General features: G+C 42.0%; 2 protein-coding genes and 1 non-coding gene across 3 annotated transcripts; 1 reads left to right on the forward strand and 2 right to left on the reverse strand.

The window, feature by feature from the left end:
* Positions 1 to 769: 769 nt before the first annotated feature.
* thop1 (thimet oligopeptidase 1) lies at positions 770 to 20,168 on the reverse strand. The gene is made up of 14 exons (XM_046301424.1): positions 20,015 to 20,168; positions 14,871 to 15,077; positions 14,080 to 14,228; positions 13,084 to 13,191; positions 10,689 to 10,791; positions 9,944 to 10,101; positions 9,542 to 9,677; positions 6,601 to 6,743; positions 3,104 to 3,330; positions 2,624 to 2,825; positions 2,005 to 2,191; positions 1,697 to 1,825; positions 1,405 to 1,541; positions 770 to 1,151 (listed from the first exon to the last, which is right to left on the reverse strand). The coding sequence occupies exons 1-14, from the start codon at positions 20,025 to 20,027 to the stop codon at positions 990 to 992; spliced, it is 2,061 nt and encodes a 686-aa protein (XP_046157380.1). The 5' UTR covers positions 20,028 to 20,168; the 3' UTR covers positions 770 to 989.
* Positions 10,270 to 10,405, reverse strand: LOC123998369. Its single transcript, XR_006832267.1, has one exon. It is a non-coding gene; the product is annotated as a small nucleolar RNA SNORA16B/SNORA16A family (small nucleolar RNA).
* LOC123997265 (small glutamine-rich tetratricopeptide repeat-containing protein alpha-like) lies at positions 19,767 to 24,237 on the forward strand. The gene is given in 13 exon segments (XM_046301425.1): positions 19,767 to 20,252; positions 20,998 to 21,146; positions 21,271 to 21,374; positions 21,456 to 21,546; positions 21,689 to 21,788; positions 21,964 to 22,068; positions 22,179 to 22,314; positions 22,417 to 22,479; positions 22,701 to 22,738; positions 22,889 to 22,949; positions 22,952 to 23,070; positions 23,299 to 23,421; positions 23,545 to 24,237. Coding segments are annotated over 11 exon segments (1,029 nt in total). The 5' UTR covers positions 19,767 to 20,252; positions 20,998 to 21,046; the 3' UTR covers positions 23,411 to 23,421; positions 23,545 to 24,237.
* The last annotated feature ends 78 nt before the right edge of the window (positions 24,238 to 24,315 follow it).

Here is a 24,315-nt window from a genome sequence, read left to right on the forward strand (position 1 = left end):
TTTATACTTAATAGAAATAATATATTTCAGAAAAGCTTCATACAGAAGTATAACCTGGTTATAGTTGCTTGCCTCTCAAATAAGTTACGAGATCTGAGATATTGTATTAATGTACTTAATTTTCATAATGACTAGGCATTCCAGCTCATTACCCTGACCATACATCATGATGTTTGTTCCCCAGTACTGTACTACCCTTAAGCTGTTTTGACACGGGCTCCATTTTACCAAACGAAATCCTCAGAACACGACAGGAATATCCCTGGAGTTCATTTGATCATCAGGGTATTTAACTACAGAGCATATAAAGTGAGTCAAGCCTGAGTTTGCCTCTGGCTAGGACTGGCAACAACATCTGCGACAATATTCCTGGTAGTGCAAGTTAAAAAACACCTAACAAAATCTTTGTAATACGAGGTTATACTTCATTTGGAATGTACTACTGCTATACAACCATGATAACTAGCGTTGTAACAGCTTTATGGCAGCGAGTGTTACTTCAAGGCTACAGACTCATTCTCAGGGGAGTTAGTCTTATGTAATACTAATGAGACACAGTATTACGCCTTGTTTCACCAGAAAGGTTACTGAATTTTTTATGATACTGGCTGCATATCAGGGCCTCAAACATGCGGCCTAAGACCCAAATGCGGCCTAAGAGCTGTTTTAATGCGGCCCGTGAACGTCTTAGTATAAAATTAACTAAATAAGTTTGAAACCCCTTAATAGATACTTATTTTGAGAAAACTGACAGAAGGTGACAAATGGGTCAAGTCAATTCTTAATGTATTTTGTTCAACCTTACTTGCATACAATAGTTTAAAACATCTCCAAACTAAAAAATAAAAAAACACAGCACAAAAGGGTGAAATAGCATGCATCAATTCTTGTTTTCATTGTTTTTTCTAGAACATGTCTGTCCCTTGTGCCCGTGTCCTAAGTGTATGATTGGTTGGGGTGGGCGTTTACACTGAGCTGGTTCTGATTGGTCAACAGGCACATGGAGTGTCTGCCTCCAGCTCTACTGTTAATCCTTTGCTCAGGAGGAAAGCTTCTTGCTTTGGCTCCCTCCCTAGGAAGTTCTTGAGCATAATTTCAGCGTCCTCCGAGCCTCCGGGCTTTAGGATACAGTTTCTGTAGCCCAGCCCCACCTAGAAGAGATAGAAATGTATTTCATCAGCATCAAGCAGATGATCATTGAAGCTGACAACAATGACATTTTTGCCATGGTGAAACCATTTGGAGTTCAAAAAGGCCAGTCAGACTACATGGCTCCAGTTCTGGAGGGCTGCAGGCAGTCACTGCTCACTAGCATCAAGAACCAACGACGCCTGATACCAACTACTCGATAAGAGCGGAAGGTCAGGTGTAAAAACAGCATTGTAAATAACTAGCTGTGCCAACCTTGGGGTTCATGATGCCCTCCTGCTTGAAGCGGGCGTAGAACATGTCCATGGAGTAGACCTCGCTCCAGAGGTAACCGTAGTACTGGGCATCGTAACCACCCGCCAGGTGGCCAAATGTGGCTGGCATGTTGGTTCCTATGGGCACAATGGCGAAGGGAAAAAAAGTGTTTGTTTTAAAAAACGGACAATAACTAAAGGAGTTGGCAAGACTGCAGAAACAGACCTGGGAACATGCTCCCAAACTACAGCTGTGATAGTGCTATGGTCCATTGGTTGAGGTTGTCTCTGACCTGAGGATGCAGGCACGCCCAGTATCTCCTGGCTCAGCCGGGCGTACTCCTCGGCCGGGTCCAGCCCATTCTTGGTGTGTAAGGCCTGGTCCATTTTGGCCAGTACGATCTGACGCAGGTTAAACAGACCTGCATGGGAGGGAGAGGGTTAACACATTAACCCACTGAAGCATCTAAACCCAGTAGCTCTTCAGGAGTCGTGTTGGTGACCACTGCCCAGTAACCTAAACACCGGCACTGGTGTAAGAGGTGTTATTAAGCTGGGTGTTCTATGAAAGAGCCAGGGTTGTTGTTTCATGGTGACCCACCCGTGTTGGCCAAGCGGGACTTCATGAGTTTGTCCAGCAGGTCGTCAGGGATTGGGGCACCCGTCTTGTAGTGTTTGGACATGCGCTGCAGGGGCTCCTTCTCCCACACCCAGTTCTCCAGCATCTGGGACGGCGCCTCCACAAAGTCCCGCTCCACGTGTGTCCCGCTGAACATGGCAAAGTCCGCCTGGGAGCAGCAGAGGTGGAGAGACACATGCATCTGTTAATCCCCGCATCCTGTGGTAGAACTACTGTTAGACATCAAACTGGACAGGAAAGGGGAGGGATATATTATTTTGGTGTTCATATAAGTTTGATTACATGTTCTATACCATATTAAATATAGATTTTATAGTGAATGGTCATTGATGGAGTACACTGTGCTCTCAGGTATTAAAACTGGAAAAAAGTCACTGCTTACAAACGTGTTTTAGGTTGATTTTACAGTTATTAAATAGCCAATGACATATTGAGAGCAGGAAATATATTAACCATCACACTAAAATGCCTTTACTCAGTCAAACATTCATTTCAGTGCTTAGGAATTACACAACATTTAAGCAACAACAATGTATACTCTATCGTAGCAATGACACCACAAACGCGTATACATACACACCTGAGCGCAGAGCTGGTGCATGACGTGGCCAAACTCGTGGAAGTAGGTCTCCACCTCGTCGTGCTGCAGCAGGGAGGGGGCGTCGGCCGTGGGCTTGCTGAAGTTGGCCACCATGGCCGCCACCGCCATCTGCCGGGTCCCGTCCGACAGCAGACAGCCGGGCTGCAGGCCAAAGCAGGCCGCGTGGCCGTACTTCCCCTCGCTGGGAAGGGTTACACACAACCACCATGACTGGCTAAACATTTTTATTTCAGTGTCTCCCCCATAATGTGGAGGAGGAAAAGGTGGACTCTTCTCTGTTTCAATTGCTGTAGACAAATTCAGAGCAATGAAATAAAGACTTTCCCCCCAAAAAACTATTGATATAACCATCTTTTTTTTATGAGGATTTTAAAACAATCATCATACATAACTAATTGTATGCGGCCATCTTTAAAATCATCTGCCCTTTTCAATCTCTTCCGTTTTCCTCCGACTCACCGTGGAAAGAGGTCCAGGTAGAACTGGCCTACCACCGTGCCCGTGCTGCGGTCCTTGACGGAGTAGAGGGTGACGTCGTCGTGCCACACGGGGGCGCCCCCCTCCACCAGGTCAAAGGTGAGGTTCAGCAACTCCTGGTAGATGTCCAGCAGGCCCCGGGTCACAACCTCCATGGGGAAGTACTCCTTCAGCTGGTTCTGGTCCACCGCGTATTGGGTCTCCTCCACCTACAGGGGGGAAGAGCAAAGGACAGATTCAATTCATCACTTCAAAACTTTATCCCTTCAGGGGCAAATATAGACCACACAGCCCACTGGGTCATCTCTAACACCGCAGTGAAAAACACAGAGCTATGATTCTTTTTAAAGTGTGTTATATATTTTGAGTAGGGATTGATTGATGCTACACGTTAAGTTGCAATCTTCCTACCATCATATCTAAGCTAATATGACACCAACGTCGATGAAACTTTGCAAATAATCTTGAAAGTACACAACACAATCTTGACACACACACGACATGATCCGTTCAGCCGTTACGGAGAAACACATGCCGGATTTTTCACAAAGTCGTTAGCTTTAGCATAATTGCCCAAACCTAGCTCAAATTCTAGACGTCGGATTAAAACAGCATCCATAAAATGACCATCAGACTTGGTTTTATTTGGACAGAATAAGTTGAGATGCAACCTGCTTGTACATCGTACAATTTATCACTCACATGTCCAATTAGAACCAACGATGTGACACCTTTTTGAAGCATTTCCAACACACACTGGGAGACAAATTCACCTTTCAGCAGTACAATAACCTAAAATACAAGACAAATATACACTGCCAAGTCGCTTACCAAGACGATATTGAGTGTTCCTGAGTGGTCTAGTTACAGTTTTAACTTAAATTCACTTGAAAATCTATGGCAAGACTTGAAAATGGCTGTCTAACAATGGTCACCAACCAAAGTGAAAGCGCTTGAAGAATAAAATAAAAAAAGTGCAAATATTGTACAATCCAGGTGTGCAAAGCGACTTACCCAGGAAGACTCAAAGCTGTAAATCGCTGCCAAAGGTGATTCTAACATGTATTGACTCAGGGGTGTGAATGCTTATGTAAATGAGATATTTCTGTATTTCATTTCCCAACAATGTCATCCATTTTGAATTCAGGCTGCAAAGCAACAAAATCTGGATTAAAGGGTATGAATACTTTCTGAAGGCACTGTAAATATCATGGCTGTTTTTTCATTTTTTTTCTAGATATAGGCATATTGTAATTTTGTTTTATTGTAGCGTGACCATCTTACTACAATTTTTCTATTTGTATAAATACAAACATAATATTAAGCTGCATATTAAATATGACAAGAGGTAATGAACTGGTCATTGATCAGAACTGGCCATTGATCAGAACAGCACATGATAAAACAGGACCAAAACAAGTGGTTCTGAGTTTGTCAATATTGCACAGATTAGATAATGGTTACAGAAATCAGGAAGGCAGAAAGGCTCTAAAGACCTCTACATCTATATGAAGGACTCTGTCCAACATAACCTGTTGTTATGTTAAGAACCTACGGAGAAAATAAAAAGGACCTGATTCCCCCCTCAATGACAGAAAAGTATTCAGACCCTTTTCCATATTTTGTTACAGCCTTACTCAAAACGGATTAAATTGTTTTTTCCCCCTCATCAATCTACACACCGTATAAGATATTTCTGTTTTTTTATGTTTTAATACATTTCTAAACATTTCTAAAAAAACAAACATTTTTTTGCTTTTTCATTATAGGGTATAATGACAAAGCAAAAAAATGTTGTTTTTTTTAGAAATGTTTAGAAATGTATTAAAACATAGAAAAACAGAAATATCTTATTTACATAAGTATTCAGACCCTTTGCTAAGAGACTCGAAATTGAGCTCAGGTGCATCCAGTTTCCATTGATCATCCTTGAGAGGTTTCTACAACTTGATTAGAGTACACCTGTGGTGAAGTCAATTGATTGGACATACTTTAGAAAGGCACACACCAGTCTAGATAAGGTCCCACTGCTGACCGTGCATGTCAGAGCAAAAACCAAGCCATGAGGTCGAAGGAATTGTCCGGAGAGCTCTGAGACGGGATTGTGTCGAGGCACAGATCAGGGGAAAGGTTCCAAAAAAAAATTCTGCAGCATTGAAGGTCCCCAAAAACACACTGGCCTCAATCATTCTTAAATGGAAGAAGTTTGGAACCACCAAGACTCTTTCTAGAGCTGGCCGTCTGGAAGGTTCACCTTCCAACAGGACAACGACCTTAAGCACACAGCCAAGACTACACAGGAGTGGCATTGGGACAAGTCTCTGAATGACCTTGAGTGGCCCAGCCAGAGCCCGGACTTGAACCTGATTGAACAGCTGTGCAGCGATGCTCCCCATCCAATCTGACTGAGCTTGAGAAGATATGCAGAGAAGAATGGGAGAAACACACCAAATACTGGTGTGCCAAGCTTGCAGCGTCATACCCAGGAAGACTCGAGGCTGTAATCACTGCCAAAGGGGCTTCAACAAAGTACCGAATAAAGGGTCTGAATACATATGTAAACATGAATCAGTTTTTTAAAATTCTATTGTAAATTTGCAAAAATGTCTAAAAACCTGTTTTGGCTTTGTTATTATGGGGTATTGTGTGTAGATTAATGAGGGAAAAACTAATTTAATCCTTTTTAGAATAATAAGGCTGTAACATACATTATTTATTTAAAGTCAAGGGGTCTGAATACTTCCCGAAAACATTTTATATTGCTAAAATAAAGCTTTAAATAAACAAAAAAAACAGGCAAGCACCACATACAGTACGACAAGACAAAAAAGCTCATGTGATCAAGCCTAATGGTCTTTTTAATTATAGAAGCAAAGCTGACTTACATATAAATTTTAAAAAGCAGCTTGAAAAGGGTAATGGAACGGGATAATGTCTTAGTGTGGGTTGGGAAGAACGCAATACATGATCTTGCATGCGGTACAAACCACATTATTGTGGGAGCCCCTCTACGAGTATAAATTAGAATGTTTGAGAAAGTTTCAATCCTAAGTAACCTACACATTGATTGAAGTACAACATTTACATTTACATTTAAGTCATTTAGCAGATGCTCTTATCCAGAGCGACTTACAACATACACATAGTTCATGTAGTAGGTGTCAAAGCTGTGTGATGGAAAACCTTGGTAGTGCATGGGTGGAGTAGGCATTGTGGTGCTTGTGAACTTCCTTTCTTTTTTGGGCTTCAGACCAATCCCTGCTTCTCACATTAAACTGTTTTGTGTCTTTAATAAATATAGGCTTTCCACATACTGGTATGGCAATTATGTAATACAACAGCAGAATAACCTTTGCAATCTGCAACTCTGACATCCCCCCCCATGCCAATGTATTTATGGGTGTTAAAAAAAAAAAAATACTGTTGGGTCCCCAGAAAAACAGAGCTGCAGACATTTGTCGTTTTTACCTATGGCCTACCTGGGTCATGAAGTAACGTGTGTCCCAGGCGTATAACTCGCCCTTGAAGGGCAGGCCCCTCTTCTGGCACTCCTCCTTCTTCAGCTTGAGGATGACATGGCGCTCCTCCTCCCCCAGGGGCTTCAGCTTACGGGCCAGTTCCTCTGGAGAAAAGGAAGATGACCTTATTGCCAAATGTACCCAAAGGAAATGTGTCTTCTGCTTTATCCCAATCCCTCCCAAACACAGACACACACATTGGAGCAGAGACGTGAGGGGTGGAAACCGTGTGTGTGTGTGTGTGTGTGTAAGGTTTTTTGTCTGGATCAAAATGGACTTTAGGCTGCACGCGGGGGGCATAGCAGTGTGTGGTCAATGGCAGTCACCGACTGAACATTTTAGAGGCCCTATTGGCCGCAGAGACAAAATGTTGCTGTTTTAAAGGAATACTTCCAAGATTTTGGCAATGATGCCCTTTATCTATTTCCCCGAGTCAGATTAACACGTGGACACCATTTTTATGTCTCTGCATGCAGTTTGTGGCATTGATATGAGTCAAACATTTATTCTAGTGTCAAAATGGAATACAAACTGTAAGTAGGATAACTGGTCATAAAGTAAGTCTTGTCCAAAACAGAGTTTTGTAAGTGCGTTCGTCGCAACTTACTTGAGGGTTGGGTATGAATTACTTACATGTCCACTTTTGCCAATGATGCCCAATTGAGACAATGCGTTGTGGTCAGCACCCAGCTGCCATGTGGAATTACTGGACAATGTCAAGTTTGTATATGGGTGCAACGCACGCACATTTCGCTCAACAAATAGGAGTGAAAATGGGCTCCCATTAAATTGGTGCAAACTTCCAATGCATTTAAACAATATGGCCAGGAATGGATTATATCTGTTGAAATGCTTTGTACAAGATAAGTAAGCCAAGTACAAGATAGCTGGTACTACCTAGCTAGTAGCTACCTTTGGCTGTACAACATAATGCTAGCGAGCCAGGGTTAATTTGCTAAATTACTTCGCTACTATGGCCTAGTTATTGCCTTACCTCCTCACGCCATTTGTACACACTGTATATATACTTTTTGTTTTTGTAAGTGCTGTGAAGTGTGAAGTGGAAACGTCTAGGAGCAACAACAGCTCAGCTGCTAAGTGGTAGGCCACACAAACTAAAAGAACGGGACCAGAGAGTGCTGAAGCATGTAAAAATAGTCTCTCCTCGATTGCAACACTCACTACAGAGTTCCAAACTGCCTTTGGAAGCAACGTCAACACAATAACTGTTAGTCGGGAGCTCCATGAAATGGGTTTCCATGGCCAAACAGCCGCACACAAGCCTAAGATCAACATGCGCAATGCCAAGCGCCGGCTAGAGTGATGTTAAGCTTGCCGCCATTGGACTCTGGAAATGCGTTCTCTGGGGTGATGAATCATGCTTCACCATCTGACAGTCTGATGGACTAATATGAGTTTGACGGATGCCAGAAGAACGCTACCTGCCCCAATGCATAGTGCCAACTGTAAAGTGTGGTGGAGAAGGAATAATGGTCTGGGGCTGTTTTTTTATGGTTGAGGCTAGGTCCCTTAGTTCCAATGAAGGGAAATCTTAAAGCTACAGCATACAATGACATTCTAGACTATACTGTGCTTCCAACTTTGTGGCAAAAGTTTCGGGAAGGCCCTTTCCTGTTTCAGCATGACAATGCTCACGTACACAAAGCGAGGTCCATACAGAAATGGTTGTTCGAGATCGGTCCGAAAGAACTTGACTTGCCTGCACCGAGCCCTGACCTCAACTCCATAGAACACCTTTGGGATGAATTGGAAAGCCGACTGCGAGCCAGGCCTAATTGCCCAACATCAGTGCCCGACCTCACTAATGCTCTTATGGCTGAATGGAGGCAAGTCACCGCAGCAATGTCACCGCCTTCCCAGAAGAGTGGTGGCTGTTATAGCAGCAAAGGGGGGAACAACTCCATAATAATGTCCATGATTTTGGAATGAGATGTTCGACGTGCACGTGTCCACATAGTGTATGTGTAGGCATACAGTCTTCATAAGCACATAAATACGATATTTACAGCATAAAAAGTTTTTATAAATGTATCTACACTCAAGCTGGGCGATGTTTCCACGTGTCCACACATGTAGTCTAGGGACATTAGTCATTCTGGGAATTGTCCCCCGGGAAAGATCTAACAGCGGACATAAGGAGAATAGAGGCGAGACAAAACTGGCCAGTTATAGAATACTGTGTTGTAGGACAGCTGAGCTGACTCCGGACAGGTCATTCAACTCGCAGTTGATACTATTTCCATGGTAACAAGTCTTTACATGACACAATGACATTTTGAAACAAGTTGCAAGCTACTTTTGTTGCAAGGTGTTGTAGAACTAGTGCCTTATGAAACACATTCCAGGCACTGGCTCTTGCTATCAATGCCATATCTGATTTGACAGAGAAATCATCTAGCCAGCTGCTGTCAGCTTGGCTAAACACAAGGTCTGTGAAGGCTTTAGTCAACACATAGAACTGAATTAGCAGAACATCTTGAGATGGCGAGTCAGTCAGGAGGAGAGAAGTCCTCATCTTCAAATGAAATGGCAAAGACATGAAACACACATCAAACCACGCCCCCAAGGCAACTCTTGATTGGCTTCAGTCATGGCCGCTAAGCATTTCTTAACGACCAAGCTTCAAAATGAGGCCAAATCAGGAAGCTCAGTTGCTCTTTAAAGCTAATTTCCTGCAATACTACACCTTTTGCCATGGCTTAGGCTGTGTTCTTATGCTATCGGAATGACTCAAACATAACAAAAAGCAGTTGAAGCACTACATTGTTTCTGATACAACTGACAGCAGCTAAGAATAGTTAAATGTACACTGGTCAGTTGGAAGTGGAACAACGGACCATAACAACCTTTCAGATAGTTGTACCCCATCTCGATCACCCACCTAGGAAGCCGTCCACCTTCTTGCCAGACTTGGCCATGTTCATCTCCAAGACAAAGTCAGCGTGGGTGGTGAAACCCAGCAGGGAGCTCTTCTGGGCTCTCAACTGCACTAACTCCTTCAGGATGGCAGAGTTCTTCTACACCAGGGTAAAAGACAGAGGGTGAGGGCTGAAATTCATTCCAGGGGACCATTTTAAGTAACTTTACAGGTTATCCTTGGTCCTTTACGGGTTATCCTCCTTGGTTGTCTATTATCAATTTTGGCCGACATAAACGTAAACATTCATTTCGGGCAGCTTAAGACTTTCTTTGAGTTTCTCAGGGGCTCAGCGATTTTCTCTAGTCAACGCTCTCCCAGTACAGGATAGTATCTCGGTCTCACAGAAAACAGACAACGGCTCACCTCTTTGCACCGAGAGTTGAAGGCCTCCTCCAGCTTCTTGCGGGTCTCGGGGATGAAGCACTTCTTCATGGTGGGGAAGTAGTGGGGGTACTTGAGGGTGATTTTCAGCTTGTCCCCATCCTTCTCCAGCGAGCTCAGGAAGTCCTCAGGGAGACCGCCTGAAGTGCATCGTCAGACATGTCACAAGTCCTACTTATGGATTTACTTTCAATGTTAGAGATTTTTGATTCTTCTTTTTTTTAAGCAATCAAATTAGAAACCTGAAAACACATTAGATCTTTCATATAGCTAAGAATGAAAAGTTGAAATTCTACAACAGTTTCCATAAGTGTCCTTCCCCTTAATGTTGCGGAATCAGTTAAGGTCGAACAACACACCAACTGTCGTAGGAAGTTAGGTTTTTTGTATTCTTTTGATGGTGACTGCTACAAGAGAACAGAGACGGGTTCGATAGGAGCCTGGGAGCTTATAGCTTGTAAAGAGCCAGGTTGGGATGAATTTCACTTCAGGACACTGACTCAATTCAGTAGAGAGTATACTGAAATTCAAATTCAGAGGGCTATCTATTTTTAATGAAGATATTTTAACAAATTGGAATTTATACCAACACTATTGAGTAATATTTAGTTACTATTAATGGATAGTACACATTATTGCCATTAGTGGATAGTACCCATTATTTCTATGAGCAAAGGTCCAACAACAGAAATGGGGTCTCAGAAAAGGCCGCGTGAACATGTCTCACCCAGCTCCTCTCTGGTGAAAGTCAGACTAGTGGTGTCTTCGTTCAGGTGCTTGTTGAAGTCAATGCACAGGTTGCTCAGCTTCTTCTTGATCCTCTTGACTTCCTGTTTGGATTAGATAGATAAAGTCAATAAGTTGACAACAATGAACCTACTGTAGATCAGAGTATAAGACGAGTCATTCCACCTCAAAAAACACAAGAAAGAAGATTGACATCCACCATCTCAGATTGTTCTGAAATCATTTGTTGGGAACAGATAAGATTAGCATTCCTGAAACATCGTTTCAAGATCATTTGAACTGTGAGAAATCAAGCTTAATCGACTGCACCCAAAATTGGCCATTTCAAATTATAGGATTCATATACTATTCAATAAATATAGTATATGAAACCTCTTAATGATTAAGATGTAATCCAAAACCTACGGACCACCCCAAAGGCAAGTATACAGTATTAATTTTGTATGTTTGACAAGTAGTATGAATCTGCAGCTTATATTATTCTTTATTCATTCTATGTAATGTATTCAGTGAATTTGGTGGATTTTCCTCCGCTGTTCAGAAAAATGAGCCATTGAAGTCACTTGCACCCCCCCATAAATTAGAGTGAAAATACCAAATTTATCTCACTAGATGCTGCTGTTACTGCCACACACTTTTATCCATGTTGCTGGTCTCTTGTGTTTCTTAAATGGATCACGAAAATGTTCGTGCAACTTTGGGTAGACAATCAATAGGTTTTGCTCATGGTGAAAATAAATAGTGTGGTCATCCTCACAAACCAAGGCAGTCCTCAATGAAAGCAATTCAGTTGGTCTCTTAGCAACCCAACTCCTCTCAAATAATCCAACAAATGGCAGCTCTCTGAGAGGGTTATCCCTATGGTGCAATTCTCATATGAAGAATTTTCCTACAAGTCCAAAAATGTGATGGAGAAATGGGCTAGTGACTAAAATGTGACATCCCTAATAAAATAATACAATTATAAACCATTACAGAGCAGTCTTTTGTTTTTCAATAAAAATGGTTAGAAAACATTTCTATGTTGTTTGACTAGTGACATTTAACATTTAACCCAACCCAATACCTTTTCAAAACAATATACAGTGTGTATTTGGGACTTTTACCATTAGAGACTATAACATTGAAACCATAAGAACTGCTGTTAGTTTGCTTGTTCACCGGGCATGTTGAATCCAGACATTTTTGGAAGGGAATAAACTAAACATACATTGTCTGTTTCCTGGACACAGGTTAAGCCTAAGAGGTGTGTGTTTAAATTGCTTTCATTGAGGACTGGCTTGAATTGTATGGATGACCAAACCTTTTATTTTCATCATGGGCAAAAAGTTATTAGTTTTCTACCCAAATTTGCAAAAGGGTCCATTTAATAAGCACAAGAAATCAGCTATGTGGATAAAAGGGTGTGGCAGTAACAGCAGGAAGAGCTGCATCCATGGTCAAAAGTGGTACTTTCACATTCAATTATGGGGGAAAAATACAAGACTTCAAAATGGCTAATTTCTCTGACTAGGGGGGGAAAAACATCACCAACTTCACTGAGAATACATTACATAGTATGAATAAACAATACACCAAGCCGCAGTTTCATACTACCTGTCAAACATAGAGAACTGATACTGTATACTGGCCATTGGGGGGGTGGGGGTGTTCCGTGGGTGGCTTTTGACCATTCATTTGGATTCCTCGCGTCACTGTTAACCCCCCCCCCCCGGGGTCGATGTCCACGCCCCAAGGTAATCTAAATAGCATACTACAGAAATCCCCATAATTGTCTGTCAGTTTAAGAGATATCAGGTTGTTTTGCATTGGATGCGTCTCAATCCACAGCATCCACCTATATCGCACTTCCGCATCTGCAGTGAAAGGTGACAGAGCTAGAGCAGTGCTTGTCAGACCATGAGACATCCCGAAAATCGGCCATCACAAAATCGTCTGAACAGTTTGGCCTGAAAACTATTATGACCCCTCTATGGAAGGGGGTGTTCTCCATTTTGCTCTATGACCTCCACAAGTCAGTACAGCCGATCTGCCTACTTCTGTCTGTAGCGTCTGAACACTCTAGGCCTCACAAGTCTTATCTGAAGGTCAGCCGGTACCAGTTGCAAACAAAATGTGGAAGTATATATGGAGACTTTTTAGGGCCAAAAATGAGTTAAACACATAAATAATTATTTTAAATATTTTTGTGGATACTTCAAAGAGTCTTAAAATTCTAAATCAAACAGCTCAATGACCCTATGAATTGAAAAGGCCAATTTGGGTTCATTTCTCAGAGATACCATTTGAAATTAAATGGAACGATCCACTTGGAAATGAGCGTGGCCGTGATATCCATCAAGGTCACTTCCTTTGAAAACGGTAAAGTCTCTTACATCCTGTGTTTCTTTGGGCAGGTGGAGACCGTTCCTTTGGCCCAGCTTGATCAGCCTCTCCATGTACCTCTTGGATTCCTGAGTAAGCGTGTCACCGTCAACCTTGCGCTGTGAGAGGTTAAAAGCAGAACTCAGTCAATGAGAATGATACTCCACGCAACCTTTACATAGCCATGGGATAATTCTGAAGACAACATGAGGCAAGAGCATGTTGATTTTATTTATTTTACCTACCTAGGCAAGTCAGTTAAGAACAAATGTAAAAACATGTAAAAACATACAGGCTATAGAGATCTTCCTAGGTACAGCTCAATAGGTCAAAGTGGATCACCTTTTCCTCTCCTTTATTAGTACTGATATAATGAAGTGTCTCAGCCTCTAGTATTTATGCTGAAGTAGTTTGTGTCGGGGGCTAGGGTCAGTTTGTTATATCTGGAGTACTTCTCCTGTCCTATTCGGTGTCCTGTGTGAATCTAAGTGTGCGTTCTCTAATTCTCTCCTTCTTTCTTTCTCTCTCTCTCTCGGAGGACCTGAGCCCTAGGACCATGCCCCAGGACTACCTAACATGATGACTCCTTGCTGTCCCCAGTCCACCTGGCCATGCTGCTGCTCCAGTTTCAACTGTTCTGCCTTACTATTATTTGACCATGCTGGTCATTTATGAACATTTGAACATCTTGGCCAAGTTCTGTTATAATCTCCACCCGGCACAGCCAGAAGAGGACTGGCCACCCCACATAGCCTGGTTCCTCTCTAGGTTTCTTCCTAGGTTTTGGCCTTTCTAGGGAGTTTTTCCTAGCCACCGTGCTTCTACACCTGCATTGCTTGCTGTTTGGGGTTTTAGGCTGGGTTTCTGTACAGCACTTTGAGATATCAGCTGACGTACGAAGTGTAGATGAAGAATAAGGAGATGAGGTGGAAGCAACTACAGACTATTGACATCTTATCTACGGACGATTGGGACCTTCCATATTGATCTCACACGGCCCTCCTCACCTCCAGTGCCACGATCCTCTGGTAGACGTCCTCCCTCATGCTCATCTCCACATCAAACTCCGACAGCTTCTTGTCGGCGTCGGTGCTGGCCGTGCGCACGTCCTTGGAGGAGGACACATGCTGGGGGAAGTCCAGCATGTTGCGGTCAACTGGAATAACACGTCAAAATGTAAAAGGGAGCAGTTATTAGGAGTGTCATTTTCATTGTACGTGATGCTATGTATCATGAGGATTATATATCGTGCTTTTTCAGTGGTCAAAGTGCTTTCATACTGAAATGGGGAGGGACTCAATCCATTACCAATGTGGAGCACGCATCAACAGTTTATAAAACCACTCTAAACTGACCATTGTCAGCTTGAAACATAGGCTTAGGTTTTGTCGATTATTTCATCACTACGCACAGTCTTAACAAAAGACCTAAAATTATGAAAAGCAGTAAGGCGATGATAAAAATAAGCTCTTTTGGATTAGGTCATTTGCTGCCTTGAGTCTATAAACGGCTACAACTGACTGATTTAACATGTACAGTCCAGTGTCCACTGCCAATTGTAGGGAGCATTGGCTTGTCAGCTAGTTATGTAAAAAGTGCTGATTTGTCTATACCATTGCATACCTCGTTCGTGCCAACTCAGACATTTTCCCAATCGCTTTCAAGGCCAGTGGAGTAGATGCTAGTTGTGGTTGCTATGGACTGAACCCGCTACACATCATAACCTATTCATTTCAATTCACTGTGGTCATACAGGAAAGGGGTTGAAGAAATTATGCTATTTTGGAGTCACACCCACCTGTGTACTCCACCTCCACATCAGCAAGAGCCTTCAGGGTGTTCTCATAGGAAACACTGGCCAGGTCCAGGGCCCCGACACAGTCATATATCTTTTTGGTCTTGGCAATAACCTCATCCGAGAGCTGATTGATTTGCTCGGGGGTCAGGTCCCAGCGCAGGCGGTTGTCAGCACAGACTGGCGCACCAGTGCCAGATGCCAACTCTTCTGTTGGGTGAAAGAAAGGTTGGACATGAGATGGATGGTTCGTCTCGGAAAAGGCCTACTTCTAAAGAGGAAATGTTTTGTTTCACTATACAGGGGATGAATCATGGCATTCAATGGCATGTGGTATGAACTAGGTAGAGTTTCAGTATTGTTCATGTGATTCAAAGATACTGTGGCAGGTGTACTATCAGAAGTACAGTTGTGGCGGAAAGTTTTGAGAATGACACAAATAATACATTTTCACAAAGTTTGCTGCTTCAGTGTCTTTAGATATCTTTGTAAGATGTTACTATAGAATAGTGAAGTATAATTACAAGCATTTCATAAGTGTCAAAGGCTTTTATGACAATTACATGAAGTTGATGCAGAGTCAATATTTTTCAATTGACCCTTCTTTTTCAAGAGCTCTGCAATCTGCCATGGCATGCTGTCAACTAACAGGATGTGCATAATTCTTGCATAATCAATGCTTGGAGTTTGTCAGAATTTGTGGGTTTTTGTTTGTCCACCCACCTCTTGAGGATTGACCACATGTTCTCAATGGGATTAAGGTCTGGGGAGTTTCCTGGCCATGGACTCAAAGTATCGATGTTTTGTTCCCCAAGCCACTTAGATATGAGTTTTGCCTTGTGGCAAGGTGCTCCATCATGCTGGAAAAGTCATTGTTTGTCACCAAACTGTTCCTGGATGGTTGGGAGAAGTTGCTCTCTGAGGATGTGGCTGTGTTCTTAGGCAAAATTGTGAGTGAGCCCACTCCCTTGGCTGAGAAGCAACCCCACACATGAACAGTCTCAGGATGCTTTACTGTTGGCATGACACAGGACTGATGGTAGAGCTCACCTGGTCTTCTCTAGACAAGATTTTTTCCGGATGCCCCAAACAATCGGAAAGGGGATTCATCAGAGAAAATGACTTTACCCCAGTCCTCAGCAGTCCAATCCCTGTACCTTTTGCAGAATATCAGTCTGTCGCTGATGTTTTTCCTGGAGAGAAGTGGCTTCTTTGCTGCCCTTCTTGACACCAGGCCATCCTCCAAAAGTCTTTGCCTCACTGTGCGTGCAGATGCACTCACACCTGCCTACTGCCATTCCTGAGAAAGCTCTGTACTGGTGGTGCCCCGAGCTCACAGCTGAATCAACTTTAGGAGACGGTCCTGGCGCTTGCTGCACTTTCTTGGGCGCCCTGAAGCCTTCTTCACAACAATTGAACCGCTCTCCTTGAAGTTTTTGATGATCTGATAAATTGTTGATTTAGGTCCAATCTTACTGGCAGCAATATCCTTGCCTGTGAAGCTCTTTTTGTGCAAAGCAATGATGACGGCACATGTTTCCTTGCAGGTAACCATGGTTGACAGAGGAAGAACAATTATTCCAAGCACCACCCTCCTTTTGAAGCTTCCAGTCTGTTATTCAAACTCAATCAGCATGACAGAGTAATCTCCAGCCTTGTCCTCGTCAACACTCACACCAGTGTTAACGAGAGAATCACTGACATGATGTCAGCTGGTCCTTTTGTGGCAAGGCTGAAATGCAGGGGAAATGTTTTTTGGGGATTCAGTTTATTTGCAATTCATTGCAATTCATCTGATCACTCTTCATGACATTCTGGAGTATATGCAAATTGCCATCATGCAAACTGAGGCAGCAGACTTTGTTAAATGGCTACAAATATTCATTTTTACATCGGTTACACCAGCCTAATCTCGGGAGTTGATAGGTTTGAAGTCATAAACAGCTCAATACTTGAAGCACAACGAAGAGCTGCTGGCAAAACGCACGAAAGTGCTGTTTGAATGAATGCTTACGAGCCTGCTGGTGCCTACTACCGCTCAGTCAGAATGCTCTATCAAATCATAGACTTAGTTATAACATAATAACACACAGAAATACGAGCCTTAGGTCATTAATATGGTCGAATCTGGAAACTAACATCGAAAACAAGACGTTTATTCTTTCAGTGAAATACGGAACCGTTCTGTATTTTATCTAACGGGTGGCATCCATAAGTCATAATTACGTAAAATTCTGGCAAATTAGGTGGCCCAAACTGTTCCATATACACTGACTCTGTGTGCAATGAACGCAAGAGAAGTGACATGATTTCACCTGGTTAATATTGCCTGCTAACCTGGATTTCTTTTAGCAAAATATGCAGGTTTAAAAATATATACTTCTGTGTATTGATTTTAAGAAAGGCATTGATGTCTATGGTTAGGTACAGTCGTGCAACGACTGTGCTTTTTTCGCAAATGCGCTTTTATTAAATCATCCCCCTTTGTTCGGAAGAAATAGTCTTCACAGAGTTCGCAACGAACCAGGTTAGAAGACAATTTTAACTAAATATGCAGGTTTAAAAATATATACTTGTGTATTAATTTTAAGAAAGGCATTGATGTTTATGGTTAGGTACATATTGGAGCAAGACAGTCCCTTTTTCGTGAATACGCACCACATCGATTATATGCAACGCAGGACACACTAGATAAACTAGTAATATCATCAACCATGTTTAGTTAACTAGTGATTATGATTGATTGTTTTTTATAAGATAAGTTTAATGCTAGCTAGCAACTTACCTTGGCTTCTTACTGCATTCACGTAACAGCCAGTCTCCTCATGGAATGCAATGTAATCAGGCGGTTAGAGCGTTGGACTGGTTAACTGTAAGGTTGAAAGATTGAATCCCTGAGCCGACAGGGTAAAAATCTGTCGTTCTGCAGTTAACCCACCGCTCCTAGGCCGTCATTGAAAATAAGAATGTGTTCTTAACTGACTTGCCTAGTTAAATAAAGGATAAATAAAAGGTGTGTGTAAAAACAAAAAAAATTACGGCCAAATCGGTGTCCAAAAATACAGATTTACGATTGTTATGAAAACGGTCCTAATTAAATCGGCCATTCCGATTAAATCGGTCGACCTCTAATACATTTCTTTGTGAATTTGGTAGGGTCACCCAAAAAGTTTCATATTGCAGCTTCAAATAGCAGCCAACCATTGTCACTGTTGATATACTATGCCACGTCATGATTGGTTTAAGTTTACTAGAGAGGTGACCAAGAACCTGATGGTCACTCTGACAGAGCTCCAGAGTCCCCCTGTGGAGATGGGAGAATCTTCCAGAAGGACAACTATCTCTGCAGCATTCCACCAATCAGGTCTTTATGGTAGAGTGGCCAGACGGTAGCCACTCCTCAGTAAAAAGGCACATGACAACCCGCTTGGAGTTTGTCAAAAGGCACCTGACTATCAGACCATGAGAAACAAGATTCTCTGGTCTGATGAAACCAAGATTGAACTTTTTTGGCCTCAATGCCAAGCGTCACGTCTGGAGGAAACCTGGCACCATCCCTACGGTGAAGCAAGGTGGTGGCAGCATCATGCTGTGGGGATGTTTTTCAGCGGCAGGGAATGGGAGACCAGTCAGGATTGAGGGAAAGATGAACGAAGCAAAGTACAGAGAGATTCTTGATGAAAACCTGCTCAGGACCTCAGACTGGGATGAAGGTTCATCTTCCAACAGGACAATGACCATAAGCACACAGCCAAGACATTGTAGGAGTGGCTTCAGGACAAGTTTTTGAATGTCCTTGAGTGGCCCAGCCAGAGCCTGAATTGAACCCGATCAAACATCTCTGGAGAGACCTGAAAATAGCTGTGCAAAAACGCTTCCCATTCAACCTGACGGAGCGTGAGAGGATCTGCATAGAAGGATGGGAGAAACTCCCCAAATATAGGTGTGCCAAGCTTGTAGCGTCATACCCAAGAATACTTGAGGCTGTAATCACTCCCAAAGGTTCTTTAAGAATGTACTGATTAAAGGGTCTGAATACTTATGTAAATTGGATATTTCATATTTCATATAAATTAGCAAACATTTCTAAAAAAAAAAACTTTTTTTTCCATTCTGGGGTATTGTCTGTAGATTGAGGTAATTTTAAAAACATTTAAATACATTTTAGAATAAGGCTAAGGTAACAAAATATGGAATAAGTCAAGGGGTCGGAATACTTTCTGAAGGCACTGTAAGTGATTCATTGCCACTTGTTAAAACGAGTTTTTTAGTGCTTGTGCCGATTATAAGGGTCTCCTCAAAAAATGTTTTTAAAAAAATAAGTAATACGATTGTTGCACATGTATGAGCAGATAAACATAACATTTGCTATGTTTTCATTATAATCACGAAATGTTTCTGCATATTGGTTAGGACGCCGTTAACTGTGTTTTGACATTGGACTATTTATCAAAATGTCTTGTCAACAGGAAGCAGTAACGGAATAATTTTGGTTCTTTCTGTTTTAGTCACATACAATTGAACTTTCAACCTTAATTTCCAAATGGTAACTGCAACTCCAAAAACGTGCTGCGATTGGTTTATTTTGATGATATACCAGAAATCACCAAAAAGGGTTTGCCCTGCCTGCTAATGGCACATGTAATTAAACATAATGTTCAAATGTGAGTCGTTTGAAGACTCACGCAGTTCCTCTCTGCTTACCTAATGTCAAAATAGAAGTCCCCCACAGCACAAGTGCTTGCTTTTTTTGTGCAGGTATAGCGCACGTTCAGGACTTTTATTTTGACAGTGAGCGGGAAAGGAAGTGAGTCTACAACAGAACCACGTTTTGAAAGTCTGATATATGTTTTATTAGACGTTTATGTCAATACCCCCCGGCCCAGCATAAGAACCAACCCTATAGACAATCGGCAAAGTTGAACATTACTTGTATTTGACGTCTGCCTTCCGGCAGACTATTCCGTTATTTTGTCAACTAATTCCTAGTAAAACTAGTGTGTAACGTTAAATACTAGCTAACGTTAACAGCTAGGTAGCATCCAGAAAACCAGAAAGCAGACGTATAAATATGCATAACTTTGAGTTTGTATTCATTTGGCAATGAAGTGTTAGGAAAGACTAACTTGGATTCATTTCGTACTTACCTGTCGGTGCCATCTTCCAGAAAACCAAGTACCAACGTTTTCAGAGCGCTTCGCAGTCTGTGTTTGCCGATAAAGCGACGTGCGGGCATGCTTCAGCTACGTCGTGATGACGTCTAATACTTGCGACGTAGTCAACACCTTTTTTGCTATCATCACCAGACCTATCAGCAGAGATACCTTTCTAATAATCACTGGCACCACCAGCTACTGCAAGAAGCACCTGAAGTAAAGGCAACTGGTAGGGATCATTTTTGCTAGCTAACATCTGTTGTGTGCCATAACGTATCGATTTTTAAACCACACGTCAATGTCAACGAAAGTCGAGTAAATCGAGGTAAAGTGCTCCAAGCATTTTGTTATTGGCGTCATGTCAGTAAAGCTAATGTGCTAAGTAGGCTAGATAACCAACATTATTTAGCTACAAACAGCTAGATAGCCCTCGTTAAGATATCCACGTAGTTAAGCTTAATAATTTCTCATGCAAAACTAGACACCTAACGTGAACGAATACACGGTCGGAGTATTTTCACATGGTAGGCCAACTGTTAGCTCTGTTAGCCTTATTAGCTAACAGCAGGCGACCGTAAGCAACTTGCTAGAACGTTCTAGCTAGCTCGCGGCGTCTTGTCAAGTTATCAAACTTGCTAGCTAGTTATTAGCCGAGGATTAAGAAGCTATCTAATCAGATGACATGGTAACATAGAGGTTTATTTGTTATAATACCGATATGTGTAAATGTCACTGTTTTAGCTACCTACAATCCAATCCCAATCTGTTTACAATGGGGATTTTTAATTTTTTTATTTTACCTTTATTTAACTAGGCAAGTCAGTCAAGAAAAACATCTTAACTACCTGTTCAGGGGCAGAAAGACAGATTTGTACCTTGCAACCTTTAGGTTACTAGTCCAACGCTCTAACCACTAGGCTACCCTGCCTCCCTGGTGTACCAACAACATTATATTCTCTTCTTTTCTTCTTCAGGGTCCCTCACAATACACTTTCTACTAAGGGGTTTGGACCTCAATCCAAAATGACTGACACAAAGCGTCTTGCCTTCTCCATCATTCACTTTCTTCATGATCAACTGGGCTCTGGGAGTCTATCATCAGATGCTCAGGAAAGTTTAGAAGGTAAGCTTGAGTTGGAAGCCAAGATTAAGTAAAAAGAGATGGACTCCTAGCCCATGTTGGAAGATGGTCAGGGACTCAACTGTGTCCAGTCATTGCCATTTCTCAACATCTGATGCTTTCCCAGTTGCAGTCCAATGCCTGGAGACCGCCTTCAATGTCTCGACCGACGACCAGACCCTAGCTGTCACTCAAACGCTACCAGAGATTTTTGCCTCTGCGACACTGAAGGTAAATTTAAGACATCCGCTTTATATGAATGTGAATATGTGGTCAATAGTTTGTCTCAAATGTGTTGACTGTCTGTTGCAGCATCCAAACACCCTCCACGTGAATATAAACACAGCCATAGATTCCCCCACTGAGGAGGAAGAGGCAGAGGCTGAGCGACTCAAAACTGATGGTAGGACCTTCCCTGTAAATAGTTTGTACATTAGTCAGTCTTCAATATCAGCTCTCTTCAAATGGGTCTATGGTTAAGCTGTTACATTCTATACAGCCTATACATTCTTCTGGCAAATAATTGTATGTGTTTTTCACGGTAGGGAATGATCAAATGAGGGTTGAGAACTATGGGGCAGCTGTGGAATTCTACTCAAAGGCTATTGCCATAAATCCCCAGAATGGAGTTTACTACTGCAACAGGTATTGACCAACAAACTCCTGAACTTGGAGGATAATGTGACAATTATTTACACATTAGGTATATCCAAGTGTACATTGTCAATTTTCAAGCATGTATAGAGTTTGTCAAGCAATGAAAATTAATTCACATTTGTTTTTGTAAGGTACTGCTAATTGTATGGTTTGCTTTTGCTAGGGCTGCTGCATACAGCAAACTAGGCAACTACGCTGGAGCAGTGCAGGACTGTGAACTTGCCATTGGCATTGACCCAAACTACAGCAAAGCGTATGGAAGAATGGGGTATGTTAGACACTAGTGTTCAATATTACTGTGGACATGGGCCAATGTGTTGCTGATTTGTTATTGACTGATGGTTGACTTACATTGACTTCAACGTCCCATGCTTCCAGTTTGGCTCTAGCCAGTTTAAACAAACACACAGAAGCTGTAAGTTATTACAAAAAAGCCCTGGAGTTGGACCCAGAGAACGACACCTACAAATCCAACCTGAAAATAGCAGAGCAGAAAATGGAGACTCCAAGCCCAGTAAGTTGATAACATCTCAGCCACTATGGAAAATGCGTAACATCTGGAAGCATGTGGAATGAATCATTGTTGATCATGTTGTTCTTAAATTATCTCCTTCAGACAGGGGGAGTGGGAGGAGTTGATCTGGCTGGGTTGCTCAGTAACCCTGGTTTCATGAACATGGTGAGTTCCAATTTACTAAAACTGGCCCTTTCAAATGAAAGATACTAGGAACAACCAGGCGGATCCACTATACTACTATAATGCTGTGTGCATGACAAATGGGAAACTCTGAAAATACTACTTGTAAACTGTAAGCAACAAGTTGTGTGCATTCAGGTGCCTTGTTTTACCAAAGAGTAGAACTAGTATTTTTATTAATTGTTACGGCTGCTTTATCCTAGGCATCTGGTTTGATGAACAACCCACAAGTACAGCAACTGTAAGTTATCCCATTTATTTTCTATAACATACTCTCTTTTTAGATGTAGCACAAGGACTTTGTAAATGCACTCTGAGATTCCATACTTGGGAACTAGCTTTGAGTTTAATGCATGTAGAATATACCACCTTTCTTGTCTGTGTTGTACAGGATGTCGGGGATGATGTCAGGGGCTTACGGGCCAATGGGACCTCCAGCAGCGTCTGGAGTAGGGGGCCTGGCTTAGGTGCAGGACCAGGGCCTGTACCAGGGTTAGGGTTGGGAGCCGGACCGGCAGCAGGAGTTGGAGTAGGGGGAGCGGGTCCGGGTGACATCTCTGGTCTCATCCAAGCGTAAGTCGACTACTAGCTCTACTGTCTATGCCAAATATGACTTGTGTATTGTATTATTTGTTATTACATTAGGCTATATTATTGTATGTTATACCAATGACATCAGTGATAGACATGAAAGCATTTGACATGTGAGAGTATTAATAAAATACACTAATGTATGACCTTTTTGTGACTTGTACTTGGTAACTGCCATTCCATCACCTCGCTGTAACCATGTCCATTTAGGGGCCAACAATTTGCGCAGCAGATGCAACAGCAGAACCCAGAGTTAATTGAACAGCTGAGGAGTCAAATTCGCAGCCGGCCGTCTAGCGCTAGCAACGATGAGCAACCTTGACCCTCAGACGGGTAAGATGAACATTTTAAAATGACATTTGATGGATTGGTCCATGTATCGTAGGGTTGTTTTTCTTTTGTACAAACTGCTCATGTAGCTAATCCTAAAACGGTCTGCTCTTTGTTTTTTTACAGAGAGAGATTTGTGTGTGGAAAAGTGAAGACGGCCTGTGTCCTTTTTTTTGTAATTTGTATTATTCTCGCAACTCCGGGGACAAAGTTTTTCTTCACTGAGTAATTATTGCATGTGCAGCCCCTCCCCTCCAAGGAAACCAGTCAGTGAAACTTTGATCAAATTTGATAAACCCACTGTCAACAGATATCTAGTCTGAAGTGTATGGATTGAGTGGATCTGTTATACTCCAATCTGCAATGTCTTTCCAGTATAGCACTTGGTTTAACTGTTTAATGTTACTAATCCTTGCCAGTGAACTGAATCACTACACCCCCAGTGGACTAAATGCAGTTGCATCACTTGAACTTTGTCATTTCAGGTGCACAACAAGAGATTATTATGTGATATATTTCAGCAGCCACCTTTAATTTGAGAAGCATCTATTTATACAGTGATATACTGGTAGTCAGAGATGGCATGTAGAGTACTGTCAACATTATGGGAATTAAATGGACCATTTCAAATAGGACCTTTATGGTTGTTGACTTGTCTAGTGTAATCGAGGAGTTGTTTCAGCATTTTTCTTGAGTTGCACGATAACACCTACAGTCCACTTTGTTCTTATTTTGTCATGAGAAATTTGTTTTTTCTAACAATGTGGGTGGCTGTCTGTTTTTGTTCCCAATCTTTGATTAAATCACACTGGTAACTTAGCCTAACATGTTTACTCGATTGTAAACCTATTGTTTATTTCAACTCAGGAAGTGAGTTGAAATTCAATTCATGGATAT

The sequence above is a fragment of the Oncorhynchus gorbuscha genome, linkage group LG15, assembly GCF_021184085.1.
Source record: "Oncorhynchus gorbuscha isolate QuinsamMale2020 ecotype Even-year linkage group LG15, OgorEven_v1.0, whole genome shotgun sequence".
NCBI classification, from domain to species: Eukaryota; Metazoa; Chordata; class Actinopteri; order Salmoniformes; family Salmonidae; genus Oncorhynchus; species Oncorhynchus gorbuscha.